This window comes from Bombina bombina, chromosome 1, assembly GCF_027579735.1.
Source record: "Bombina bombina isolate aBomBom1 chromosome 1, aBomBom1.pri, whole genome shotgun sequence".
Taxonomy (NCBI): domain Eukaryota; kingdom Metazoa; phylum Chordata; class Amphibia; order Anura; family Bombinatoridae; genus Bombina; species Bombina bombina.
Window position 1 is genome coordinate 992016099 of NC_069499.1, and position 24851 is coordinate 992040949.

At 37.8% G+C, this 24851-nt stretch overlaps 1 protein-coding gene across 1 annotated transcript in view; it reads right to left on the reverse strand.

Moving 5' to 3' along the window:
• The window catches only part of PRPF6 (pre-mRNA processing factor 6), a 25557-nt gene extending 8041 nt beyond the window's left edge, over positions 1-17516 (reverse strand). The window contains exons 1-17 of the mRNA XM_053710688.1: positions 17318-17516; positions 14936-15101; positions 13252-13370; positions 11556-11634; positions 10073-10249; positions 9645-9797; positions 9480-9574; positions 8513-8669; positions 6219-6381; positions 6014-6132; positions 5612-5830; positions 5401-5523; positions 5170-5291; positions 3745-3883; positions 3243-3362; positions 2930-3106; positions 1136-1269 (exon numbers count right to left, since the gene is read on the reverse strand). Coding sequence (XP_053566663.1) covers positions 1136-1269; positions 2930-3106; positions 3243-3362; positions 3745-3883; positions 5170-5291; positions 5401-5523; positions 5612-5830; positions 6014-6132; positions 6219-6381; positions 8513-8669; positions 9480-9574; positions 9645-9797; positions 10073-10249; positions 11556-11634; positions 13252-13370; positions 14936-15101; positions 17318-17484 — 2429 coding nt within the window. The 5' untranslated portion in view covers positions 17485-17516. The remainder of the gene's footprint in view (positions 1-1135; positions 1270-2929; positions 3107-3242; positions 3363-3744; positions 3884-5169; positions 5292-5400; positions 5524-5611; positions 5831-6013; positions 6133-6218; positions 6382-8512; positions 8670-9479; positions 9575-9644; positions 9798-10072; positions 10250-11555; positions 11635-13251; positions 13371-14935; positions 15102-17317) is intronic.
• Between the last annotated feature and the right edge of the window lie 7335 nt (positions 17517-24851).

A 24851-nucleotide genomic window follows, 5' to 3' on the forward strand; every position in this document is an offset into this window, starting at 1 on the left:
TTTTAAGATATAATCTGTAAATTCCATTGAATTGGTCAGTATTGCTTTAGACTTGATAAAGGAAGGAACTGTTCCGAAAGCTTGTCAACTTTATAAATGTATAGTTAGACCAATAAAAAAGTATCATTGCAATATACTCTTGTTATTTTGATATCTAAATCTCTGGACTAACACGGCTACTCCAATCATATATATACACAGTGTATCCTAACAGCTGATATAATTATCACAACATAAAGGTTCATATGTTGGCAACACTCTCAATTAAATGACACTGTAAATGGCCCCAAGACACACTAGCATATATGGCATACAATGATGTAGTCACAAATAAATAAATGTATTTACCCTACATTAGAAAGATACTGGAGACAGTCATAATTAAACAGTTAAGACAAACAAGATGAACCTATTAAAACAAATCAGGAAGCACTGTCTTAGCTTTCATTGGTTCATTTTCTGAAAACGTCAGCAATAAGATAAATGGTGGAAATAGGCAGACTGACAATACCAATAACCACTAATTGAGTTCACTTACCTATAGGGACCCAATCATATACAGAGGGAGGGATTTGTATGAATATAAAAATACACAAACATGTTCAGAGAGTACCCCTCTGAAGAAGCGTGATGTGAAACGCGTGTATGGGGCACACAAATGAGAGCACAGTCTCTCCTTTTTAATCTTGCTTACTCCGTTGGTTTAATTTTGAATATAAGATTGCTCTGCAATCATAGCATAGATAGTGTAAAACTAATAACAGCTCCATTTATAGAAGGAGCTTAGCCTTAGATAGGAATACCTCAAGGGAATAGTTTAACTGTAACCTAAGCTCCCATCATAGTAAGAGCTTATAAATCAAGCTGAACAAAAAATAACATAACTTTAAATGCAGAAATGTAATTTCTACAGAACCACTGAGTTTAAGTGTTTTTTAACCATGTGTGGGGGTGTAGTGGTTGACCATTTATATACTTCTTTAATTACATGTATATGTGAGTAAACTAAAATAGAATAACAGCACAAAGAAAGATTTATAAAAATAAGGGTATGGCAATCTGTTTTTGTGCAAGCATTATTTGCACTGTAGTAAAAGTGAGAGAAGGCTCAGTATTGTAGAATGAAATAACTCACCACAGCTCTGCAGTTTTGGGATTCTTCAGTCGAGCCTTTTCTAGAATAGCTCTAGCCCTAGTCAGCTGCCCAACCTTCTCCTCCAGCCGGGATAACAGTAGCCACAAGGGGGAGGAGTGAGGGCACTTCTTCAGCTGTTTCCAATGATTAAGAATGGTTACACATATGTTATGGGCAAAGCTCCACACTAACCTTTTACAGAAATGGGAGTAAAATTCAGTAGCCTGCATGCTTAAAGGGACACTGAACCCAAATTATTTTTCTTTCATGGTTTAGATAGAGCATGCCATTTTAAGTAACTTTCTAATTTACTCCTATTAGCAATTTTTATTCGTTCTAAGCTAAGGAGCCAGCAAATTTTTGGTTCAGCACCATGGACAGCACTTGTTTATTGGTACTGTCCAATCAGCAAGGATAACCCAGGTTGTTCACCAAAAATGGGGCGGCATCTAGACTTACATTCTTGCTTTTCAAATAAAGATACCAAGAGAAAGAAAATTTTTTGATAATATAAATAAATTAGAAAGTTGCTTAAAATTGCATGCTCTATCTGAATCACAAAAGGAAAACATTGGGTTCAGTGTCCCTTTAAGCATCAGGCTTGCAAATATGCATTTAAAGGGATACTAAACCCAATTTATTTTCCCATGATTCAGATAGAGCATACAATTTTAAGCATCTTTCTAATTTACTCCTATTGTCAATTTTTCTGCGTTCTCTTGCTATCTTTATTTGAAAAAGCAGGAATCTAAGCTAAGGAGCCGGCCCATTTTTGGTTTTGCAACCTGGATAGTGCTTGCCGATTGGTACCTACATTTAGCCACCAATCAGCAAGCGCAACCCAGGTGGGCCAGCTCCTAAGCTAACATCCTTGCTTTTCAAATAAAAAGACAGCAAGAGGATCAAAGAAAAAATGAATAGGAGTAAATTAGCAAATTGCTTAAAATTGCATGAAAAAAAATGTGGGTTTAGTGTCCCTTTAACTGTGCACTAACAACAAATAAGCAGCATACATAAAGACTGTCAAACACTATCCATCATACAATCTGCTAACAATGAGTACACAACATACATAAAGAGAATGAAGAATATCATATATAGAATGCAAAAACAGTTGAGGGATAAAGGCTAGTTTATAAATGACTCCATACCCTAATAAAAACATATAACCTCCTATGCAAGTAGAAAATCAAACCTCCATGTTTATAATATAGTCCCTGGAGCTGTGCTGGTCACATTTTCTAAACACCCTAAACTGTTGTCTCTACACAAGGGGCAATCTACAATAAACATTTACAAATAATTTTTATTGCTTTAAAAGATAGATAATCCCTTTATTACCCATTCCACTGTTTTGCACAGCCAACATGGTTACTTTTTACCTCTGTGATTACCTTGTATCCAAACATCTTCTGACAGCCCCCTGATCACATGACTGTGATTATTTAAAATCTATTGAGTTGCATTTAGTACTGCATTGTGCTAACTCTTAAATAACTTCCCAGGCGTGAGCAAAATGTTATCTATATGGCCCACATGAACTAGCAGTCTCCTGTTGTGAAAAGCAAATACAAAAGCATGCGATTAAGAGGCTGTCAATAGAGCATTTGAAACAGGCAGAAATTTAGAGGTTATAAAGTATATTAATCTAACAATGTTGGTTGTGCAAAGCTGGAGAATGGATAGTAAAGGCGTTATCTAACTTTTTAAACAACAACAATTTTTGTGTAGACTGTCCCTTTAAATCTGTGCATCTGGCTAGTACAGAATTGCATCTAGTAGAAAATGACCTACCCCTTGGTTATATGCATCTCTAGCCTTTTCTATTTCCTGCTGCTGCTCTTCTATTTGTCCCTTCATCATCCATAGCTTGGGGAAGTCCTCGTAGTGCTCAAGAGCCTCATCACAGAGCTGCTGCGCAGCAGCAATCTTCCCCAGGACCCACTCCAACTTCACAGACTTCATGAACACCTGTGTAGAATGAAGCAGTACATGATGCAGACCGCTATGGTAATATAATTAGCAGCAACTGTTCAAAGATTACTGGTCTAGAAGAACTTAAGAACCCACCTTGGGTGCAAATGTTTGCAAGATGAACAATGCTTACCCTGGCAGTAGCTGCACTGCTTCTAGCTTTGGCAAGCAACCTCCGTGCCCTTTCATATTCATTGTTTTCAGATTCCAGCTTGACGGCTGCTAACCAGATCTCCTCACTGTTTGGGTTGGCCTGAGAAATAAACAAATGGAAAGATACAGTTCATGATGCAGGCAGGACAAGACTTTCTGGGCTATTCTATGATGCTGTAAAGAACTGATTAGGCACAGCTCTTGTATTTACAGAAAAACACTAGGCTAAGATGTTTTTCAATTCCTTACAAAGCCCTGTGGATGTTTGTTTATGAAATTGCAATCCTCATACTGAAGTTCTTTCTCTTGGGCGTAGATTCATTCAGTTTTAATGCATGGTCTCTTTTTTCATAAACCTTTGATTTCACTTTAGGGCATTATAAAAATTGTCACTGCACAAGAAGTAAACTGCGATAAAAATCACAGATGCCATTAGCACAAACGCTTGTTCTGTTCAGTAAACAAAACAAACTTTCACATACCTGGAAAGCCAGAGCAAGGATACTCCTGGCAGCTGGAACATCACCTGCTAACCACTTTGATTTGGCTCCCATTAGCCACAAGACTTCAGCTTTTGGACAGTGGGCAACTGCTCTCTGCAGGAGGGTCTCCAGGGACTCTCTGTGTCAAGAAATACATTTCCTCATAAAGATCCACTAAATTCAAACACAGGAAATCTGCTCATTGACAAAATACTTAAAAAGGGACAGTCTAGTCAAAATTGAACTTACTTAATTCCGATAGGGCATACAATTTAAAAAAAAAAAAAAAAAAAAAAAAAAAAAACTTTCCAATTTACTTTCATCATCAAATTTGCTTTCTTCTTTTGGTAATCTTTGTTGAAAGCTAAACCTCAGTACACTTATATGTTAATTTCTAAGACCTTGAAGGTCGTCTCTTGTATCAGTGCATTGTCTTTTTTTTACAGCTACACAGTGCTAGTTCATGTGAGCCATAAAGATAACATTGTGCTCACTCCCGTGGGAGTTACCTAGGAGTCTGCACTGATTGACTACAATGCATGTCTGTCCAAAGAACTGAAATAAGGGGGCAATCTGTAGAGGCTTAGATACAAGGTAATCAGAGGTTAAAAGTATATTATTAGAACAGTGGTGGTTATGCAAAACTGGGGAATGGATAATATAGGGATTATATATATTTTTAAAGAATATACATTTTTTCTAAAGTATACAGCCCCTATAACCAGTTAATAAAGTACAATTTTCTACCATCAATAAATCTATATATATATATATATATATATATATATATATATATATATATATATATATATATATATATATATATATATATATATATATATATATATATATATATAAACATTTTCTTTTTCAAATGCCTCTAAAAGGGAGGGTTGGTGTAGTGAGAAAACTAATCTGGAACCAAGAATGGAAAACCAGCCTACAGGGAGGATTCTGGAAAATGGGACAGATGTGGAAAAGGAGGATATTGGACGAAGCCACTTTTGAAAAATAGGAACAGCAACATAAGGGGCACAACAGGAAGAGAGATCTGCAGACAAGCAATCTGGAACACAAAGGGGGATTTAGTGCTCATTAAATAGGATGGTAATTTTGGGTAAGGAAGGACAAGTATGTGACCTGTTCTAATGTAGATTTTTAAGTCTGCACAAATAATTGTTTGTCCCAGCTTTCATGTGTCAAAATCACAAATTCTAGATTATACAGACAGAAGTAACTTTTCTCTTTGATACAGCAAGAAACATTTTTTTGTTTTGTTTTTTAAGCCCTGGAGGACTCACATTTAGCTATGATAGTGTTTCGGTACATTACAATTTGTATGCAGTTGAGTTAACTGCATTATATCTCACTATTGCCATTATAGCAGTGCTTACTGAATGCCTAATAACTTTGTCAGTTACAGACCTGGTCCCATGGTTCTTCTCAAAATAAGCTGCTCGGAGCCACACACTCTTCTTGCTGGGGAAAACTTGTAAAGCATGAGCATAAATAGCACGTGCACATTCCAAGGCTCCATGAGAGACGCACTGCAAATCAGAGCAAGGGGAGCCCGTTAATAAAAGGATATTAACATTGCACCTTGTAAACAAATGCACAATGAACACATTTGTGCCCACAACTTGCACATAACCTCACACTATCTGCATCTTCCATCCATGTGTGTTTACAATCTTCTTCTTCTATGCCAATACCAATCACTGCCCTGATCACCGCCTGACAAGTTACAACGCTGCCTGCTTTGTCACATTCCTCTGCATCCTACAGGGGAAAAAAAAATATAAGATATCAGACAGGAATCCAACTACCGGTTACAAAAACTTTGAAGCCTAAAACATGATGCTTGTACCTGGATCCACTGCTCACGGTTGATCTCCACACCATTGGCTCTCAGGGAAGTAATAGCTCTGTCTACAATTTTCTCCACCATCTGCGTGTTGCCATTGGCCTCTTCAAGCTTTGCGGCAGTTATCCAAATGTGTCTGTCTGTGGGAATATTCTCTCGAGCCTTGTTAAGCACTTTACGGGCATTCTCATAGGTCTCAAGCCTGGCAAGAGCCAGCCATAGCTAGGTAGCAGAAGAGAGGAAATACAAAAATCACCAAAAGGTTACCTATGTAGTTCTAAAATGCTAAAATCATAGAGACATGGCTATTGGAGTGAATAAAAAAAGCAAATGAGATTGGTGCACAAATGTATGCTGCTTCCATCAATAGCACACTAGTTCTTGGACATGGTAAATAGAATTCACCTCTACACTAGTTGGGCAGCATTCCACAGCACGACTCAGCATGATCCTAGCATCCTCTGGCTCCTCCAGCTCTACAGCTGCCTTCCACAGACGCACAGAGTTGGGAACATGCTCAAGAGCTGCACAAGAGAAAGAGAATGTTATTTTTAGGAGGGCAATAAGTTGTTACACAAGTTTTTATTATTATTAATAATGATAATCTGACCTTTACGCAGGACCCGCTTCTTGGCTCTGAGATCTGTCTCGAGTTCTGCAGCTCTAATATAGATGCGCACAGACTGCGGGAGATGACGTACTGCTTGAGCAACCACAGCCTTGGCTGTATCACCTGGTTGCAGACGGGCTGCCTCTAACCATACATCTTCACTCTGGAGGGTAAAATAAGTCAAAATATAAATAACAGTGCAGGAGAAGCAAGAGAATTGCCAAGAGATGTAGAGTTAAAATAACAATTTCCCAGTTGTTTGTGAAAAGCAGTGGGTGGAGGGATGGGTAAATTAAAGGGACATTAAACACTACAGTATTGAGGATATTTCCCACCTCCCTATAGTCATGGACGCAGCCATGTTGAAATGTAACCTTCACTACATTCCAGTACAGATGTGTTTGTACGTGTAAGCAACTCTCCATCAGATACCCGCAGTGAAACATAGGTTCCAAAATAAGGAAGGAGCAGGAAATGTATTTAGAATTTGATGTCTCGTTCAATGCAATTAAAATGCCTTTATGTCTCTATAGATGCCTAGGTGCTCATGGAATATAATTTGCGATTTCTACATCTCATTTAAATTGTCTAATTGACAGTAACAAAATGAAAAAGGGACAGTATACTGTATTTTTTTCTTCCTTTAAATGGATAGTATTCCTTAAACGTTGTTCCCAAGGATGCATTTTACCTGCTGGAGTGTATTAAATTGTTTCTAAATAGCTCCTTTACCTTAAGATCAGCAATTGAAATAGCTAAATTTGCCTGTGGTATTCCTACCTATATTGGGATTTGGTATACAAATAGAGATAAGCATTGTGTGCAGAGAAAGTGATAACATAATGAGTTCTGCAAGCTCAACCCATTTTGATGGGTTGTGGTGTCAAAGAACAAAACCAGCTAATTTATATACAAAATTAAACCTAAAGAGGAAATATCTCATATGTTTTATACTCTGCTGCTGGTATAACAAGTCATTGGAAACACTTGCTGGTGTATATCAAATTGTTTAAAGATAGCTACTTATATTTTGTCCTTTGAAATAGCTGTTAAACCTGCCACCTATACTAAAAATTTGAATACTTAAGTATTGTCTATAGAAAAGCTATAAAAACATAGCCAGGGAACAAAATTACACTCCCAGTGGTGAGTAGGAAAAAAGTACTAAGATTATAATTCTAAGTATTGTATACAAACTGATATAAGATAAAGAAGCATTTAAGTGATATGATTAGGAAGCCTTATCTCCCTGCGAGTTCAGCCCCTTTTAACCCCTTGGCCCAAATGGACTTAGATCTACGTCAAGCGGTACATAGCCCATCAAACTGCACAATGTAGATCTACGTCCATACTGCTTCTAGCATCTGCCTTTATATGGTAACGGGGCACGATCGACAGATCGTTACAGACAGTGACATGGTTTGTAACAATCTCCATTGGTGCCGGCGGGACGTGTGGGAGAGAAGGCGGGATACGAGTGGGCAGCCCAGCAGCGGAGGGGGGAGGAGCCCTAAACTTTAGAAAAAAATATATTTTGAAGAGAGAGGGAGGGTAATGCCTACGTAATAATATTTCCCTTATCAGGTAACTAATTAACCCCTTCACCACTGGGAATTTCAGAAGTGTTGTGCGCAGCTGCAATTAGCAGCCTTCTAATTACTAAAAAAACAAGTCATATATGTCTGCTATTTTTAAACAAACGGGATCACAGAGAAGCTCTTACAATCATTTGTGAGAAACCCAAAGTTTGTGAAAAAGTTAACTATTTTGTTTTTTCTACTATAACATTGGGCGGTGAAATGGTGGCATAAAATATACCAAAATACGCCTAGATCAATAGCTTGGGCTGTCTAATTAAATAAAACACAGTTTTAAATGGAGTAATAGAAAAAAATGCAAAAAATTGTCCAGTATTTTCTCTGAAATTCCTGGTAGTGAAGGGGTTAATGGGTTGTGGTTTCAAAGAGCAAATCCAGCTATTTCACATACAAAAATATATCTAAAGGAACAGGTTCCCATACATTTTATACTCTGCTGTTGGAATAAGTTATTGGCAAACATTAAGGGGAAACCTTTTACTATAGGATTTAGTCAACTTTCCTTAGACAAAAAGGGGAGCAATTCCTACATTGTATGATTAATTACTTAATAAAAGGTCTACAGGCATCCTTAGAGAACAAATCACTATTAAGTGTGGATTTCACTTTTATATTCAATTACAGCTCTGCATAGTAAACTATTTAAAAAAATACCCAGCCCCTGATCGCTTTGGTGTGTACACTAGTGTTGCTCACCTTTGGACACATTTCTGTCCCTTTCATGATCAGATTTCTAGCTACTTGCAGCTTGCCAGTAACCTCCTCCAGACGGGCAGAGGCAATCCAAGCTGGAGGGTGGTGGGGATTTGTTTCACGCACAGACTTTAATAGCAGACGAGCTTTCTTTATATCACTGATGAAGGAAAATAAAATTCATTATTAATAAGACTTCCAGACATCTTTATTAAAATTCAGATGATTTTATCCAGTTACAATGAATAACTAGTAGATTATTTGACAGGTAATTCTGCAAATTAAAAGGAACAAAACCACACATTTGTATTTGTTTTCGGTAGGGAGAGCCCCAATGCTATTTTTATGCAAGCCCTACCCTTTTTAAACACAGGCAATGTAAACTCAATAAGCCTAGCCACTAATTTACAAGGCCCTCAACAATACTACACCCACCCTTCGATATCTCCGCTTTTGTATACACAAATTCTCCTACTGGCCTCTTCATTTTGCCTAAAACCTACTTATTTATCTCATAGTGCAACCTCATATTTACTTTCTATAGCACCAATTCTGTGGAATTATCTGCCTTGCTCCACATGACTTGTGTCAAGCTTCCAGTGTATTAGGTTTTCCCTGAAATTACACCTGTTTAGGCATGCATGCAATGTTAATTCTAATTTTCACCCTAAGATGCCTTGCATTGTCTCTGCAGTTCCTTTATACTTTTAGTATGAACGTTTACAAGCCCACCTGTCCTGTAGATCTCCTGAATGTTACTATAGATAGGGCCTTCAATTCTGTTTATGTAACGGTGTCTTTTCATACTTTAGTCTGCAATCATGTACCTAATGTCATAGTGCTAAGTAATGAAATGGAGCTTTATAAATAAATTAAAATAATAAATATTTAGTCTCACTAAACACATCATGTAGAGATCACCTAATATCAGTGGTGTAAGTGTTTGAGAACTGGTGTGGCTCACACTTACTTGATGTCCCCTCCGTGTGTAGGAATCATGGAGTTTAAGTCCGTGAGGTACCCTTTAGGATCCACAACAGTCTGACCACTAACAGAGTCAGAAACCTGAAAGAATACACACCGTTAAAATTAAATTGTTACAGTGAACAAGCAGTGCAGCCCCACTCTCACTTACCTGGCTTAATCTCATGTCCATCAGTGTGTTCCTAGCCTGACCAATCTTCCTCATGTCCAGATCTCCAGATCCAGGAGTCACCAGTCCAGGGGTCATTCCTCCTGGATATGGGGAATTCAAACCTCCAGGAAAAGGTGTGTTCAAACCTCCAAACTGATGTAAAAATAAATAAGTAAAAACATTTTTTATCTGTATTGTTTATGAACACGAAACTGCTAGAACTACATTATAAATCCATGAAATGTGAGAACATACCCCTTGTGTCTGCACTATAAATAATATACATAACACTTTCTATTTGTACTTTCTCAGAAGTAAACCATTTAAAAATTATGATTTATGAGAAAGCTTATATTAACAACACAATTGATACAAGATGGTATTTGCTATATTTCATTCCATAGTTAAAACTGTACATATTTACTCACATTCTGGCGCGGATCTACACTGGTGTGACTGTCCCCAGTCTGAAGGTGTTTGGCGAAGAAGCTGTCAGGAATAGGAGTAAGCTTCTCATGGCGCGGGTTCCTTTGGCGCTTGTTACGTGCATCTCCTACCTCTGGAATGCTCAGCCACTCTTCTTCTGTCACTTCTGCTAGTTTTCTCTAATGCAAAAAAAAATAACACCTTTAGAATACCGTCTCCCAGAATAAGCAACAGCAGAAACACATACAATTATTAAAACCCACCCTCAGCTCACCAGTTATTGTTGGATGTGTTTCTTGTAAGTGTTCAATGATGCCAGTTAAAGGGACATTCAAGTCAAAATTAAACGTTCATGATTCAGAAAGGGCATACAATTTTAAACAACTTTCCAATTATAACGTATAAAATTTGTTTGGTATTCTTTGTTGAAAGTTAAACCTAGGTAGGCTCATAAAAATATTTCTAAGCCGGTGAAGCCGCCTCTTATCTTAGTGCATTTTGACAGTGGAGTTTTTTTTATTAGTCAGCACTAATTGCCTAAAATGCAAGACTGTCAAAAGAACTGAGTTAAGGGGGCAGTCTGCAGACAAGGTAATCACAGAGGTAAAAAGTATATTAATATAACTGTTGTTTATGCTAAGCTGGGGAATGGTTAATAAAGGGATTATCTATCTTTTTAAACAATATACATTATTTTTTTTCTTTTTCAAAGGGGCAGTAAACTTACATACTAATGTTATATAATTCTGCACATAGTGCAGAATTATATAACATTAGCTTACTGGCACATTTATACTTTCAACTATTTCAGAGAAAGAGAGACCGGGCACACTGACTAGACATTGTTGCCGCGATGCGCTGTGGAAAAACCAGACCCGCTCAGTAGAGCAAGGAGCAGCGTTCTGGTAAAATTAGGTTTTTACATACAATTTCTCTGAAATAATTGAAAGTATAAATGTGCCGGTAAGCTAATGTTATATAATTCTGCACTATGTGCAGAATTATATAACATTAGTATGTAAGTTTACTGTCCCTTTAACCAGTTAATAAGATGATACAATTTTCTAGCATCAATAAATCCAAATTCTTTTTAATAAAAGATTAAGCAATGCTGAAAACAATGTGTGTGTATATATAGGAGTGGAAAAATATCACTAAAGTCAAGTTTTTTTACTTGTGCGCCGTAATGTCTTACTCATCTGTGACTAGTGGATATTTCCAGCCCAGTATGTATGTTTATATATAATATAAGATGTTTTTGTAATATTTTTCTTCACTTCTGTGTGGGGAGTATAATTTTAATCTTGCAGCAAAAAAACTCCTGGGGTATCATATTTTCCTCAACTTCTGCAAAGGATAACTATGCAAAGTAAAAAAAAAATGTAACCTGTATATTTAACACATCAACATTACCTCTTTATTTTCTTAATAAACTGAATTTCAATTTTAGCTGGAATGTTTACCACAATAAGCTGAACCAGTTACCTTTAGATCAGAGAATTGCTGCTGTATTTTTGGCCTCTCCATACGATATTTCTCTATCTCCTCCTTTTCCCTCTGCTCCCTAAAATAAAAAAAATTAGCTGTTCCACCATACTGTCACTTTTAGTCTTTTGTGTTCATTCTAAACATTTACAGGGAGTTTTTTTTTTTTTTTTATGCATGCTATCCAAAAAAAACATACATTTTTCCAGCAACCCAAGCACTTTCGGAAAGCTATTGCATAAAATGTAAGAGAAATGTTTTCATTAGTACCTGTTCAGCTTCTCAAAACACACAACTTAGAGCATTGTATACCTATGCCAATGATTGTTTCACCAGAGGTATACAGCTTCAAATATCTGCAAGTTCCTAAACAAAACAATGCTTTAAAATACACAGGATTTTTTACATTGATTTAAAGTGAAGGTCAATTTCGATTAATTAGTGCCCGATTTTTAATAATCCTCCGCCCAGCGCTAGCCCTCTTTGCGGGTCCAAAATGACGAATCCGGCTTCCTCCAATCACAGTGTTGCCTCAGGCCATGATTCCCCCGGGGGGGGGGGGGGGGGGGAAGCTGTGATTGGAGGAAGTCGAATTTGTCATTTTTGACGTATGAAGAGGCTTCCGACGGCCGGGGCAATCGCTGGAGAAGCTGTCATGATTAAAAGTTAAGTTTTTGAAGAAAACAAGTGAAATGTCAATTTTGATTAATTAAAGTGCCCTTGTTTTTAATAGGATTATTAAAAACCGGGCACTAATTCATCGAAATTGACCTTCACTTTAAAAAAGGGACAGTATACTGTAAAATAGTTTTTTCCTCAATGTGTTTCCGATTACTTTTTTTACCAACTGCAAAATATAAAAAGTATGAGAATTTGCTTTTTAAGGTTTGTGTATAAGAAACAGCCGATTTTGTGTTTCTGAAGCCACAATCTAATGAAATGGGTTGAGCTTGTAGGTATAATCAGATCTCATTACTTTATCACATTGTGTACATATAAATGCTTCTTTGTCTTATATCTGTCAGTAAACCAAAGACCAATACTTGGAGAGAACAATGGAAAACATTGTATTACCTTCTCTCTTCTATACCCACTGGGAGTGTAATTTCTTCTGCTGGCTGTGTTTACACAGCTTATCTACAGTGTGGACCTAATGAGAGACTTTCAGAATAGGTGGCGATTACACCGGCTAAATCAACTATTTAAAATGCCAATATAAGGGTAAAGGAAATAATTGTAAACAATTGAATACAGTGCAGCAGGTGAAGTTGATCATTGGAACCAAATTAAAGGGGGGGGATTTTTGAGTAAACTGTCCCTTTAAGTATTTTAAATTGAAAATGCAAAAAGCCTTTTTGTTTGTGTATTGTATAGCCTCCTCCTGCATGCTAACGGCGCCTGTCTTGGAGCATACAGTGAACATACAACTAGTTTCAGTCAAGCATATAGATGGTGCACTAGCATAAATAAACTTTCCTGTATGCTCTAAAATACCCAAGCAGAATACACTATGTGGGACTATTTTTTTTAGCAACTTATCCTGTTTGTATTAACCGTTTGATATGCCCTTAATACAAGCATAAATATTTGATGAACTGTTCATGTATTGTTCTTGCCTTTCTGTGCAGATTTGTGACTGGATATAAATAAGAGTTTCATGTCTAGAGAAACATTAATGTACAACTCATCCAGTTACCTCCTCTCTTTTCGCCTCTCATCCATTCGTTTGTCCAAAGCAGCATATATTGCATCAGCTTCCTCATCATCCTTTTCATAAGGACCACTGGAGAACAGACTGCCAGCATACCCGTTAAACTAATGAAAGATAGGACAGATATCAACGGATTACAGCGCACCTATACATGGCCAATTCCCCTGCATCTCTACATAATACATATACTGACATGACAAAAGCACCACGCTTTATAGTTAAATAAGTGTGTTTGTACATAGGTGCTCACCCACTTCTCTTAGATAAGCTGCTTTAGTGTTAAAAAAGGATATTAAAGCAGCCAGGAAACAAACGCATATGATGGACAGATAGTTCCACAAGTATACAAAGTCGGGTTTATGAAAAGAATGCATGTTTACTGTTTATGGCCTAACCATGTTATTATCCCTGGCACTGAACAATTGGTGGTCAATAATCTATGGATACTGTCTTACATGTGAAGCCAAGTGCTTTTATTTGTAACCCATTATGGCCCATAGTTTATGTGAGGGCTTGAAAAACTTAAAGGATTACTTTCTGTTATAATTTTTAAGCTAAACAACTAACATATTAAAGTTAATAAACATTAATTAAAACCTACTGACCTATATTTTCTCCAAAACGAAGTTTCATAACGTTCTAAAAGTTATATCTTTTATTCGCCGATGATGTCACGTTATCCTGCCCACTATTTTAAGCACTGCATGTTCAAAATACTTAAACCAATAACTTTGTGTTTAAAGCGCCATTTTGAAACCTAGGTATTGTAAACGGATTGGTACAGAGCAAAGGATACCCACGGAGTGGGTTTGGAAAACAATTAAATTTGCAGATAAGATTTCTGATATACGGTAGAGATATGTTAATGAAATGCTATTGATAAAAAGTGTATTTGGGGTAGTTAGTAACAGGCATAGAAAATATTTACTTACAGTGGCCCTTTAAGAGTAGCTCCTTAAGAAATGGTGTCTGGGTTTGTGACCCTTGTGATGCATGCACACAACTTTAATTCTATAATGGGAAGATCACTGCTACGAGGGAAATTATATTGGGTTTTGTGTCCAAGTTTGTTGCAATTGCCAGCTTTGCACTCACAAGAGCTACAATTTCCATCAAAGCAATGTTGTAGACTTCTGTCTGATCATCACCCTCTTGGCAGCAAGCATTTTGTAAAAATCAAGAGCTGAGCTATATCAGCTCTAATGCTAGCACAAAGGAGGGGCCACAGCTATTAAACAACAACCAGTTAAATAGTGGCTGCTCAACCTCATCACACCCTCAACACAAAATGTCTGGACTAAAATAATAATGTCTGTTACGCAGCATTACAGCCTCCACAGCAGGACTGTGAATCCTTGTGCTGTGAAGCCCAGGAACCAGCAAATGCAGAACAGTATAGAGATCAAATGCATAGTCATCATACAGTAACATCCCAGCCAGCACAGACATAATAATTGAGCTAGGCACATGTAAAATTGTATCTCTTTCATGTGATCTGTTCATACCCCAGTTTGCTAAAGGACTATTTTCTCAATCTTTTGTGTATGTGAAGGGATCAGGACAGAGAACATATTTATCTGTTGCCTCCTAAAATACAAATTCCCTTTACTACTAGTTTTTTAACAAATTTCTCAAGTCCAGATTCACATTATCATAAGCTTGCCATTACCTCATCATAATTGGTGTCATTTAAATCTTCATCATCATCATCTGCTTGATTTTTCTTCATTTGGTCTCCCACAGTTCTTTTCCCTGGGGGTGCATGGCGGTCATCGACAGGATCGTTAGCATCACGGGCAGGACCAATATCCGAACGGGTGGTGAAACCTGTGGCACTAAAGATGGATGAAGAATTACATTTATAAATAAAATTAAACTGTCACAGCACTTCAGTCAACCACTGCCCACAACAAAAGATTGACCTATACAGTAATATAAGCAGTGGTGCTATCATAGATAGATTATTGTATGCCGTATATGACTGAACTATATATTAATACAATTTGAATAAACACATAAAACCTGTTTATTTAAATGTTAAACTACTGCCCTTTCCCACACTAGCTGGCCACTTCCCAGTCCCAGTTAAAGGACCAGTCAACACAGTAGATTTGCATAATCAACAAATCCAAGATAAGACAATGCAATAGCACTAAGACTGAGCTTCAAATGAGTAGAAGATTTTTTTTTCTGACAATTTTAAAAGTTATGTCTTTTTCCACGCCCCCTGTACCATGTGACAGCCATCAGCCAATCACAAATGCATACACGTACCATGTGACAGCCATCAGCCATTCACAAATGCATACACATTCTTGCACATGATCAGTAGGAGCTGGTGACTCAAAAAGTTTAAATATAAAAAGATTGTGCACATTTTGTTAAATTAAGTAATTTGGAAAGTTGTTTAAAATAGCATGCTCTATCTGAATAATGAAAGTTTAATTTTGATTGAGTGTCCATTTAAGTATGCCAGTTTTAAAGCTTTATCCACTATCGACTAACCATATAAAAGAGTAGCTAAGCTGTACATTTGGGTTGGAACACGTCTGTATAAGTACTGTGTGTTCTTACCCAATCAGCTGCTGTTAAATAAAAAAATTAATCTGGACCCATAACAGGTCTCTCTCCATGTCAGCAAGTGTCTATGGGCCTGATTCTCTAAAGCTCTCTGGTATGGCAAGATTATCTGAGAAGTCTCATCAGAACTGCGAGGTACCTCAATTTTTTTTTAGAAAAGCACATTTTTATTTTAAAGTGATTGTCAATACTAGCATTTGTGAAATGCTAGGATTGACCATTGAAACAAATAAAGGAGACTTTAATTCATGAAGTATAAAATACTTCATGCTGTAAGCTCCTTTATTTGTTTTAAGCGTTTGCTGCACTGAGCTGCTCAGGCAGCCCACTGCAGAACAGGTGACGTTTCACTCTTTCAGCAAAACAGCATTATTATAGAATCTCACCAGCCAGGTATCTTTTAAGAATCTGGACCTATGTTTCACTCTTCTATCTATGTTGCTATGACTTTAATGTCGTCCCTCTCTATCCCCCAGAAACTCCCACATAAACTAAACTTCCTGTCTCTCTCCTACAAATCTTTCCCCACTCTAACAGATAACTCTTCATTTGTATCTGTCTCCCACAGATTCCCCAGCCTCTCTACCTCCTTTTTATCTCCTACAGACATACCACAATTTCCCCTAAATCTCTCTCCCTGTACTAGGGTATCATTCTGTTCCAACTCTTATTGACAGGTCTCTTTAGACACAGGAAAATTTAAATTTGTTCTTCTAAAAAGGGACATCATGGTCAAGATTTAAATAAGCATAAAGGCATTTCAATTCTGAATAGACGCACTTTGAAATGCACTTCTATGGGCAAAAAAAAGTCTTATAGTAAAAGCTATCACTATTTTAGTGACATACACACATGCTGGTTGTGCCATGTGCACCAGCATTCAAACACTCTGCAAAAATGCTTCTATTCAACATTAAAATGTACTTATGCATATTTCAATTTTGATCATTAATAAAACACTAAAAGTTTTCCTCGGGGCAATATATCATTACTTCACTACTGTAAAAAGTGGTATGGGGTTCAATTATGGACAATAAAAATACTGCATTGCTTGTGCCTCAAAAAACAAGTGACATTTTGTGTTGTAAAAGTCCAATTATCCAGGGTAGCGAATAAACTAAAACTTTGCATAGAGGTACAATAGATTGTAGTTTATATTTTGTGTTTAGCAACAATGTATCAATTATCGTTACAGTTTTTGCAGCACTTCAGTGAAGCTGCTTATTAGGAAAAGTCTTTAGGTCTAGGAAGAAGAAAAGGACTTTTAACACTCCAACAATTGCAGTATTGTTCACAGCCCTGAACTGAAACCCCATATATTTTCTTTACACAGAATTAATGTAGTGTTACCGCTAAACTTAGGTTTTTACACCAGCCACTTCTGCCCTTCTGACACCTTGTGTCTCTTTTTTCACCCCGACTCTACCATTTGTTTGTTTTCTTTCCCACAGGTGCCCTGCTGTTTACTCACCCTCTCCCTAGACCCGGCACATATCCTAGAGGAGCAGGCATTCCCAAGAACGGCTTCTTTTTCTTGTTCATGGTGCCGGTGATGGTAGCGGTAAGTCCTGTTGCCCCTCCAGGGTTTCCAGGCCCCGAAGCCCCAGAGCAGCCTCCCGCAGAAGAGGTAGTCGCCATGTTTCCACCGTGATTCCTACAACATCAGAAAGTGTCCCAGCATGCACTGCGATAACATCCGTCGCAGAGAAGAAACGTCACAACAATGGGCGATTACATAACCATGGTAACAAGATTAACTGTCAGAAGAATTAAGCGAGTTCACTCACCGTTGTTTAGACGTAGAATTGGTTAGTGTCTACAGTGACAATACCCAATTGGGAAAAAGTGTGTGTGTTCTGAGTTTAGCATGGAAAATAATTTAGAACTCAGATTTTACCAATATTTTAACTACCATACACACAGTAGCATCCATGCAGCTGACAGTATTTGAGAAAATATTAAAATGAATAATACATTGTACAGCGTTAGCTATGAGTTAATAATATTTGTAAAGTAACTACAACTGTTTATAAGTTTCAATATTTTATGTTTTCCATATCCCTTTAATGTTCCTTTTAGTAGATTGTAATAATGTTTTCTTGTATTCATAAGCTTAGTTTTAAGTCCTCACGTGTCTTCTCGGGATGTACTAAAAGGAATCACAAGGGTAAATGACAAAATGGAATGCCCATAGACTTTAATTGGATGTAAAATTAAAAGATACATCCAATTCACCAGTCACACATGACTATATGTATAAAGTGTAATCAGCCACAAACCATCCACAGAAACCACATTATGATATCTGTTCCGGCCTGTAATACACTTTTCATGAAAATTGACGGAACAGCACCTTCTCAGCAACATATACTGACCAAATTCACCAGCCCTACATAACTAGATGTGATAAGGGTAATCAATCACAAACTATCCACAGAAACCACGTTCCAATACCTGTTCCTGCCTGTAATACGCTTTTTCATGAAAAGTGACAGAACGGCACCTTCCCATCAACAAATACAGACCAGATTCACCAGCCACTCATAACTAGCTGAAATAAGTGTAATAAACCACAAACTATCCACAGAGACCGTTTTACACCTGACTTCTGAGAGCCTTTGCCATTATGGAACTCTGATGGAGAACTTTTGAGAGACCTATATGGTTCCCAGGTGCCTTTATCATACCTCATTTTGTATGAGGTCATATCTTGTGAGTTATAAATTGTGACTGTAAATAAATATATTGTTTATTCTTATATACTGCACTTAGAGGGGTTGCGCCCCGTCTCTTGTTTTTGTGTCCCAATACCCGTTCCGGCCTGTAATAAGCTTTTTCATGAAAAGTGATGGAATGGCACCTTCTCAACAACATATACAGACCAAATTCACCATACACACATAACTAGATGAAATAAGTGTAATTAACCCCAAACCATCCACAGAAACTACGTTCCAATACCTATTCTGGCCTGTAAAAAGCTTTTTCATGAAAAGTGACAAAACGGCACATTCCCAGCAAACCAGATATATCAAATTCACCAGTCACACATGACTAAATGTAATGTGTGTAATCAACCACAGACAATTCACAGAAACCATATTCCAATACTCGTCCCGGCCTGTAATACACTTTTTCCGGAAAACTGACGAAACGGCACCTTATAAGTAAACAAAATACACCAAATTTATCAGTCAAACATGACTAAATGTAATAAGTGTAATCAGCCACAAAGCATCCACAGAAACCACATTATGATATCTGTTCCAGCCTGTAATATGCTTCTTCATGAAAATTGACGGAACAGCAACTTCACAGCAACAGATACAGACCAAATTCACCAGCCCCACATAACTAGATGTGATAAGGGTAATCAATCACAAACAATCCACAGAAGCCACATTCCAATACCTGTTCCTGCTGGTAAAATGCTTTTTCATGAAAAGTGACGGAACGTCACCTTCCCAGCAACATATACAGACCAGATTCACCAGCCACACATAACTAAATGAAATAAGTGTAATCAACCACAATCCATCCACAGAAACCACATTCCAATACCCATTCCGGCCTGTAATACACTTTTTAATGAAAAGTGACGGAGCTGCACCTTCCCAACAACATATACAGACCAAATTTACCAGCCACATATAACTAAATGTGATAAGTGTAATCAACCACAAACCATCCACAGAAACCATGTTCCAATACCTGTGCTGGCCTGTAATACGCTTTTTCATGAGACGTGAGGGAACGGCAGCTTCCCAGCAACATTTACAGACCAGATTCACCAGCCAACTACGTTCCAATACCCGTTCCGGCCTGTAAAGCGCCTTTTCATGAAAAGTGACGGAACTGCACCTTCCCAGCAAACCAGATACATCAAATTTACCAGTCACACATGACTAAATATATAAAGTTTTATCAGCCACAAACCATCCACAGAAACCACATTATGATATCTGTTCCGGCCTGTAATACGCTTTTCATGAAAATTGACGGAACAGCACCTTCCCAGCAACATATACTGACCAAATTCACCAGCCCTACATAACTAGATGTGATAAGGGTAACCAATCACAAATGATCCACAGAAACCACGTTCCAATACCTGTTCCTGCCGCTAATACGCTTTTTCATGAAAAGTGACGGAACAGCACTTTCCCAGCAACATATACAGACTAGATTCACTATCAGTAGCTATGGATTCAACCACTCCTGCACTCTCTCCTGTCCCTTTTCTCATCAGCAACTGCTTATCTGGCATTTCTTCCTGGATGGCCTCTAACCACCTAAAAATCAACATGTTCAAGACTGAGCTCCTTCTAATCACCCCCTATAATTCTACTACAGTTTCTAACTTTTCTATCAATTTTGGCAACACTACTATCCTCCCATCACCCCAAGTCCGCTGCATAGGAGTTACACTTGACTCCAATCTGTTCTTCATACCCCACATACAATAGCTCTCTTCATCCTGTCGCAACCACCTATGCAATATCTCCAAAATTCGTCCGTTTCTGAGTGCTGAAATTATTAAACAGCTAACCATTCCATTCATTTTTATAAAGAAGCATATTAAAGCCCACAATTGATGTTGTAATGTGGTTTCTGTGGATTGCTTGTGGCTGATTACATCTATTCATCTGTTGCTAGTGAATTTAGTCTATCTGGGTTGCTGGGAATGTGCCCTTCAGTCACTATTCATGATAAAGCGTATTACAGGCCAGAACGGTTATTGTAGTGTAGTTTCTCTGGATAGTATGTGGTTGATTACACTTATTACATTTAGTCATGCGTGATTGTTGAATTTGGTGTATATGGTTTGCTGGGAAGCTGCAGTTCTGCAACTTTTCATGAAAAAGTGTTTTACAGGCCAGAACAGGTATAGGAACGTGGTTTCTGTGGATGGTTTGTGGTTGATTACACTTATTTCTTCTAGTTATGTGTGGCTGCTGAATCTGGTCTGTATATGTTGCTGGGAAGGTGTCGTTCCGTCACTTTTCATGAAAAAGCGTATTACAGGCCGGAACGGGTATTGGAACGTGGTTTCTGTGGATGGTTTGTGGTTGATTACACTTATTTCTTCTAGTTATGTGTGGCTGCTGAATCTGGTCTGTATATGTTGCTGGGAAGGTGTCGTTCCGTCACTTTTCATGAAAAAGCGTATTACAGGCCGGAACGGGTATTGGAACGTGGTTTCTGTGGATGGTTTGTGGTTGATTACACTTATTTCTTCTAGTTATGTGTGGCTGCTGAATCTGGTCTGTATATGTTGCTGGGAAGGTGTCGTTCCGTCACTTTTCATGAAAAAGCGTATTACAGGCCGGAACGGGTATTGGAACGTGGTTTCTGTGGATGGTTTGTGGTTGATTACACTTATTTCTTCTAGTTATGTGTGGCTGCTGAATCTGGTCTGTATATGTTGCTGGGAAGGTGTCGTTCCGTCACTTTTCATGAAAAAGCGTATTACAGGCCGGAACGGGTATTGGAACGTGGTTTCTGTGGATGGTTTGTGGTTGATTACACTTATTTCTTCTAGTTATGTGTGGCTGCTGAATCTGGTCTGTATATGTTGCTGGGAAGGTGTCGTTCCGTCACTTCTCATGAAAGAGCGTATTACAGGCCGGAACAGGTATTGGAACATGGTTTCTGTGGATGGTTTGTGGTTTATTACACTTATCACATTTAGTTATATGTGGCTGGTGAATTTGGTCTGTATATGTTGCTGTGAAGGTGCTGTTCCGTCACTTTTTATAACAAAAGCGTATTTTATTAAAAGTACTGTTCAGTCACTTTTAATAAAAAAAGTGTATTACAGGCCGGAACAGATATCATAATGTGGTTTCTGTGGATGATTTATGACTGATTACACTTATCACATTTAGTCATGTGTGACTGGTGATTTTGGTTTGTATATGTTGCTGGGAAGGTGCAGTTCCATCACTTTTCATGAAAAAGTGTATTAACGGCCGGAACGGGTATTGGAACATGGTTTCTGTGGATGGTTTGTGGTTGATTACTCTTATCACATCTAGTTATGTGTGGCTGATGAATTTGGTTTGTATATGTTGCTGGGAAGGTGCTGTTCCATCACTATTTATAAAAAAGCGTATTAAAGGCCAGAACAGATATCATAACGGGGTTTCTGTGGATAGTTTGTGGCTGATTACACGTTTCACATGTAGTTATGTGTGGCTGGTGAATTTGGTTTGTATATGTTGATGGGAAGGTGCCGTTCCGACAAAATAATTGTTAAAGGCATTTGCTACTTCTAAGGTAAGTTGCAGGGTTTGGTTATCCACTTTGACAGTGGAGGGTTGGGAGTGGATTGGGGGAGTGTGTAAGTTATTTATGACTTTCCAAAACTTTCTAGGGTTTGATATGTTATTTTTCAGATTTTCACAGAAATATTGGGCCTTGGCCAATTTTGTTTGTTTAGTGCATATATTTCGCCATTTTCAATATTCACAGTGATCGTTCATAGAGCCAGTATGCTTGAACTTTGACCACAATGAATCCCGAAATTGGTACATTTGAATGAGGTCAGCTGTGATCCAATTCATATGCGCTCCTTTTACTCTCACCTTACGCAGCGGGGCATGCAAATTCCAAACTTGTAGGAGTTCGGACTGAAGGAATTCAACTGCAGAGTCTAAATCTGGAATTAGGTTTAATCTGTGCCAGGGGAGGTTCTTGATGTCATTTAGAAATGATTGAAGATTAAATTTTTTGAAGGACCTGGTGATTTTAACCTTGGGAGAGGATTTAGTAGCCCTTATTTTGCGCATGCAGTATACTAAGCAGTGGTCACTGAAACTGTTAGGGAGAACACCTGCCTCCTGGATTCGGTCAATGGAAGTGGAGAGAATCCAATCGAGGAGGGTGTGGTTATGGCTTTTAATGTTTATGCGAGTTGGGGAGGAGATTAATTGCGTTAGCTGCAAAGTCTTAAATGGTGAGCAATAACTATTGTTTTTAGGATTCAGCCAATCAATATTAAAATCTCCAAAAACCAAAATTTCACTTTTTGGGGTTTGAACTATGGTTTCACTAAGGAGATGGGCTATGTCACAAAGGGTATGCACAGGGGAGCTAGGTGGACGGTAGATTCCTGCAACAATGATTGATTTACTGCACGGGATCTCAATTGTGCCAGAAAGGAAATCAAAGGTGGCAGGAATATATTTACCATATATGTTCCCCAAGTACAGTAGTATATTCTTTTTTTTTTTTTTTTTTTTTTTTTTATTTATATCCAACAGCATAGACAATCACATAGTATGGTATCATACCACGCAGGGTAGAAAAAAAAACAAACAAATACATTATTCAAGATACATATTAGATAATTGAGATAATTTAGGGACTCAGTGCAATTATAACCATATGACTGTCATGTGAACTTTCAATCTCCATTGAGATCCTACTTTGTGTCCTGAATATCTACACCGTTGGGGTTTTTTATTTTTTAAATTGTAAACCTAAACTATTCTAACTAACTAAACTACCTAAGTAAGAGGATGGCTAATATTAATCTAGCCTATATTATACTATACTATATGGGGAAAATACAAGATGACTGAGTTGACTGTTGGACTGCTTTATGTAGCTGATTATGCACAACACTAGTAAGTATTAGTGAGGGTATAGCAGGCTGTGTAGACTTTACATTTCATTCAGTAGTTAAAATATTGTAGCTGTCGCACTAAGAAATTGCGAATCAACCTACATATGACTACCTATGTTTGCGTGAGAAAAAGAGTGTGGCTGAGTTACCCCTAATAACCTAAGTTGGAGTCCAAATATAAACTTGACTAACTTAAACTAAAATACGGTAAATAATAAGGAATCTGATGCTGAAACCACTCAGACTTCTTAAAGGCTACCAGTATTTGCCTCTGGATCGCTACAGATAGAGATAGAATCATCAATTTCCATTTAGTAAAGAATTGCCGTAACTGTTTATTATTAGTAGTTTTTATATTATACTGGTCGAGTAATATCTGATACTGGGCTTTCCTGAGAAATTCAGATAATTTGGGGTCACCTCCACTCTTCCAATTAGAGAGAATCACATTTCTCCCTACTAATATCATAGCGTTCAGAAATTTATGGTTAATTTCAGGTTTACTATTGTTATATTGAAATAGAAAAAGTATCTCAAGCTGTGAGAACTCCGTCTGGACTCCCAAAACCTTATTGCACCAGTAATTAACTTTATTCCAAAATTGTCTCACCTTCGGACATTTCCAGAAGCAATGAAGTAAATCTGCCCTTTCCTGTCTACATTTGGGACATTCTCCTAATACTGTATTACCTCTCCATTGCGCTATTCGAGCAGGGGAGAGATATGCCATATTCAATAATTTAATATGAGATTCCCACCAGGTAACTAAGGTCGTTGCTTTCATTGCTAACCTAACACTGGCGGCGATCCGCTCTTCTTCTACTGATGGTAGCACTTTATCCCATTTCGCAACTAATCCATTCATATGAGTTTCCCCTTGAATATTAATTAAAGTTTTATATACTAATGAGATTCTATTAGCCCCATCCTTATAAGCTTGAATCACTCTGCCAATTTCCCCCTTATCGATTGCCATCCCTGTTTCATTTCTTAACTCTCCAATCCAATGGCATACTTGTAAGTAGGCATAGAAAGCTGACCTTTCTAAATTATATTTACCTTTCAACTCCTCAAAGGATCTAACTACCAGGCTATTCTCCTGGCATAGTTGGCCTAGTGAGTGAAGGCCAACTCGTGCCCATCTAGAGAAGACCGACATGTTCAACCCTGGCGAAAAGCTTGGATTTCCTGTAAGTGGGAGAAAAACCGATTTGCGAAAATTAGTCTTGGTTGCTACACACACTTTCTGCCACGTCCTGACAACATCTTTAATGGTAACATATTGTAGTATATTAGCCGGCAAATTTATTGTTGGAATGTGCAAAATTGCTTTTAGGTCAAAAGGGGCAACTAGATGCGACTCCAGATCATACAG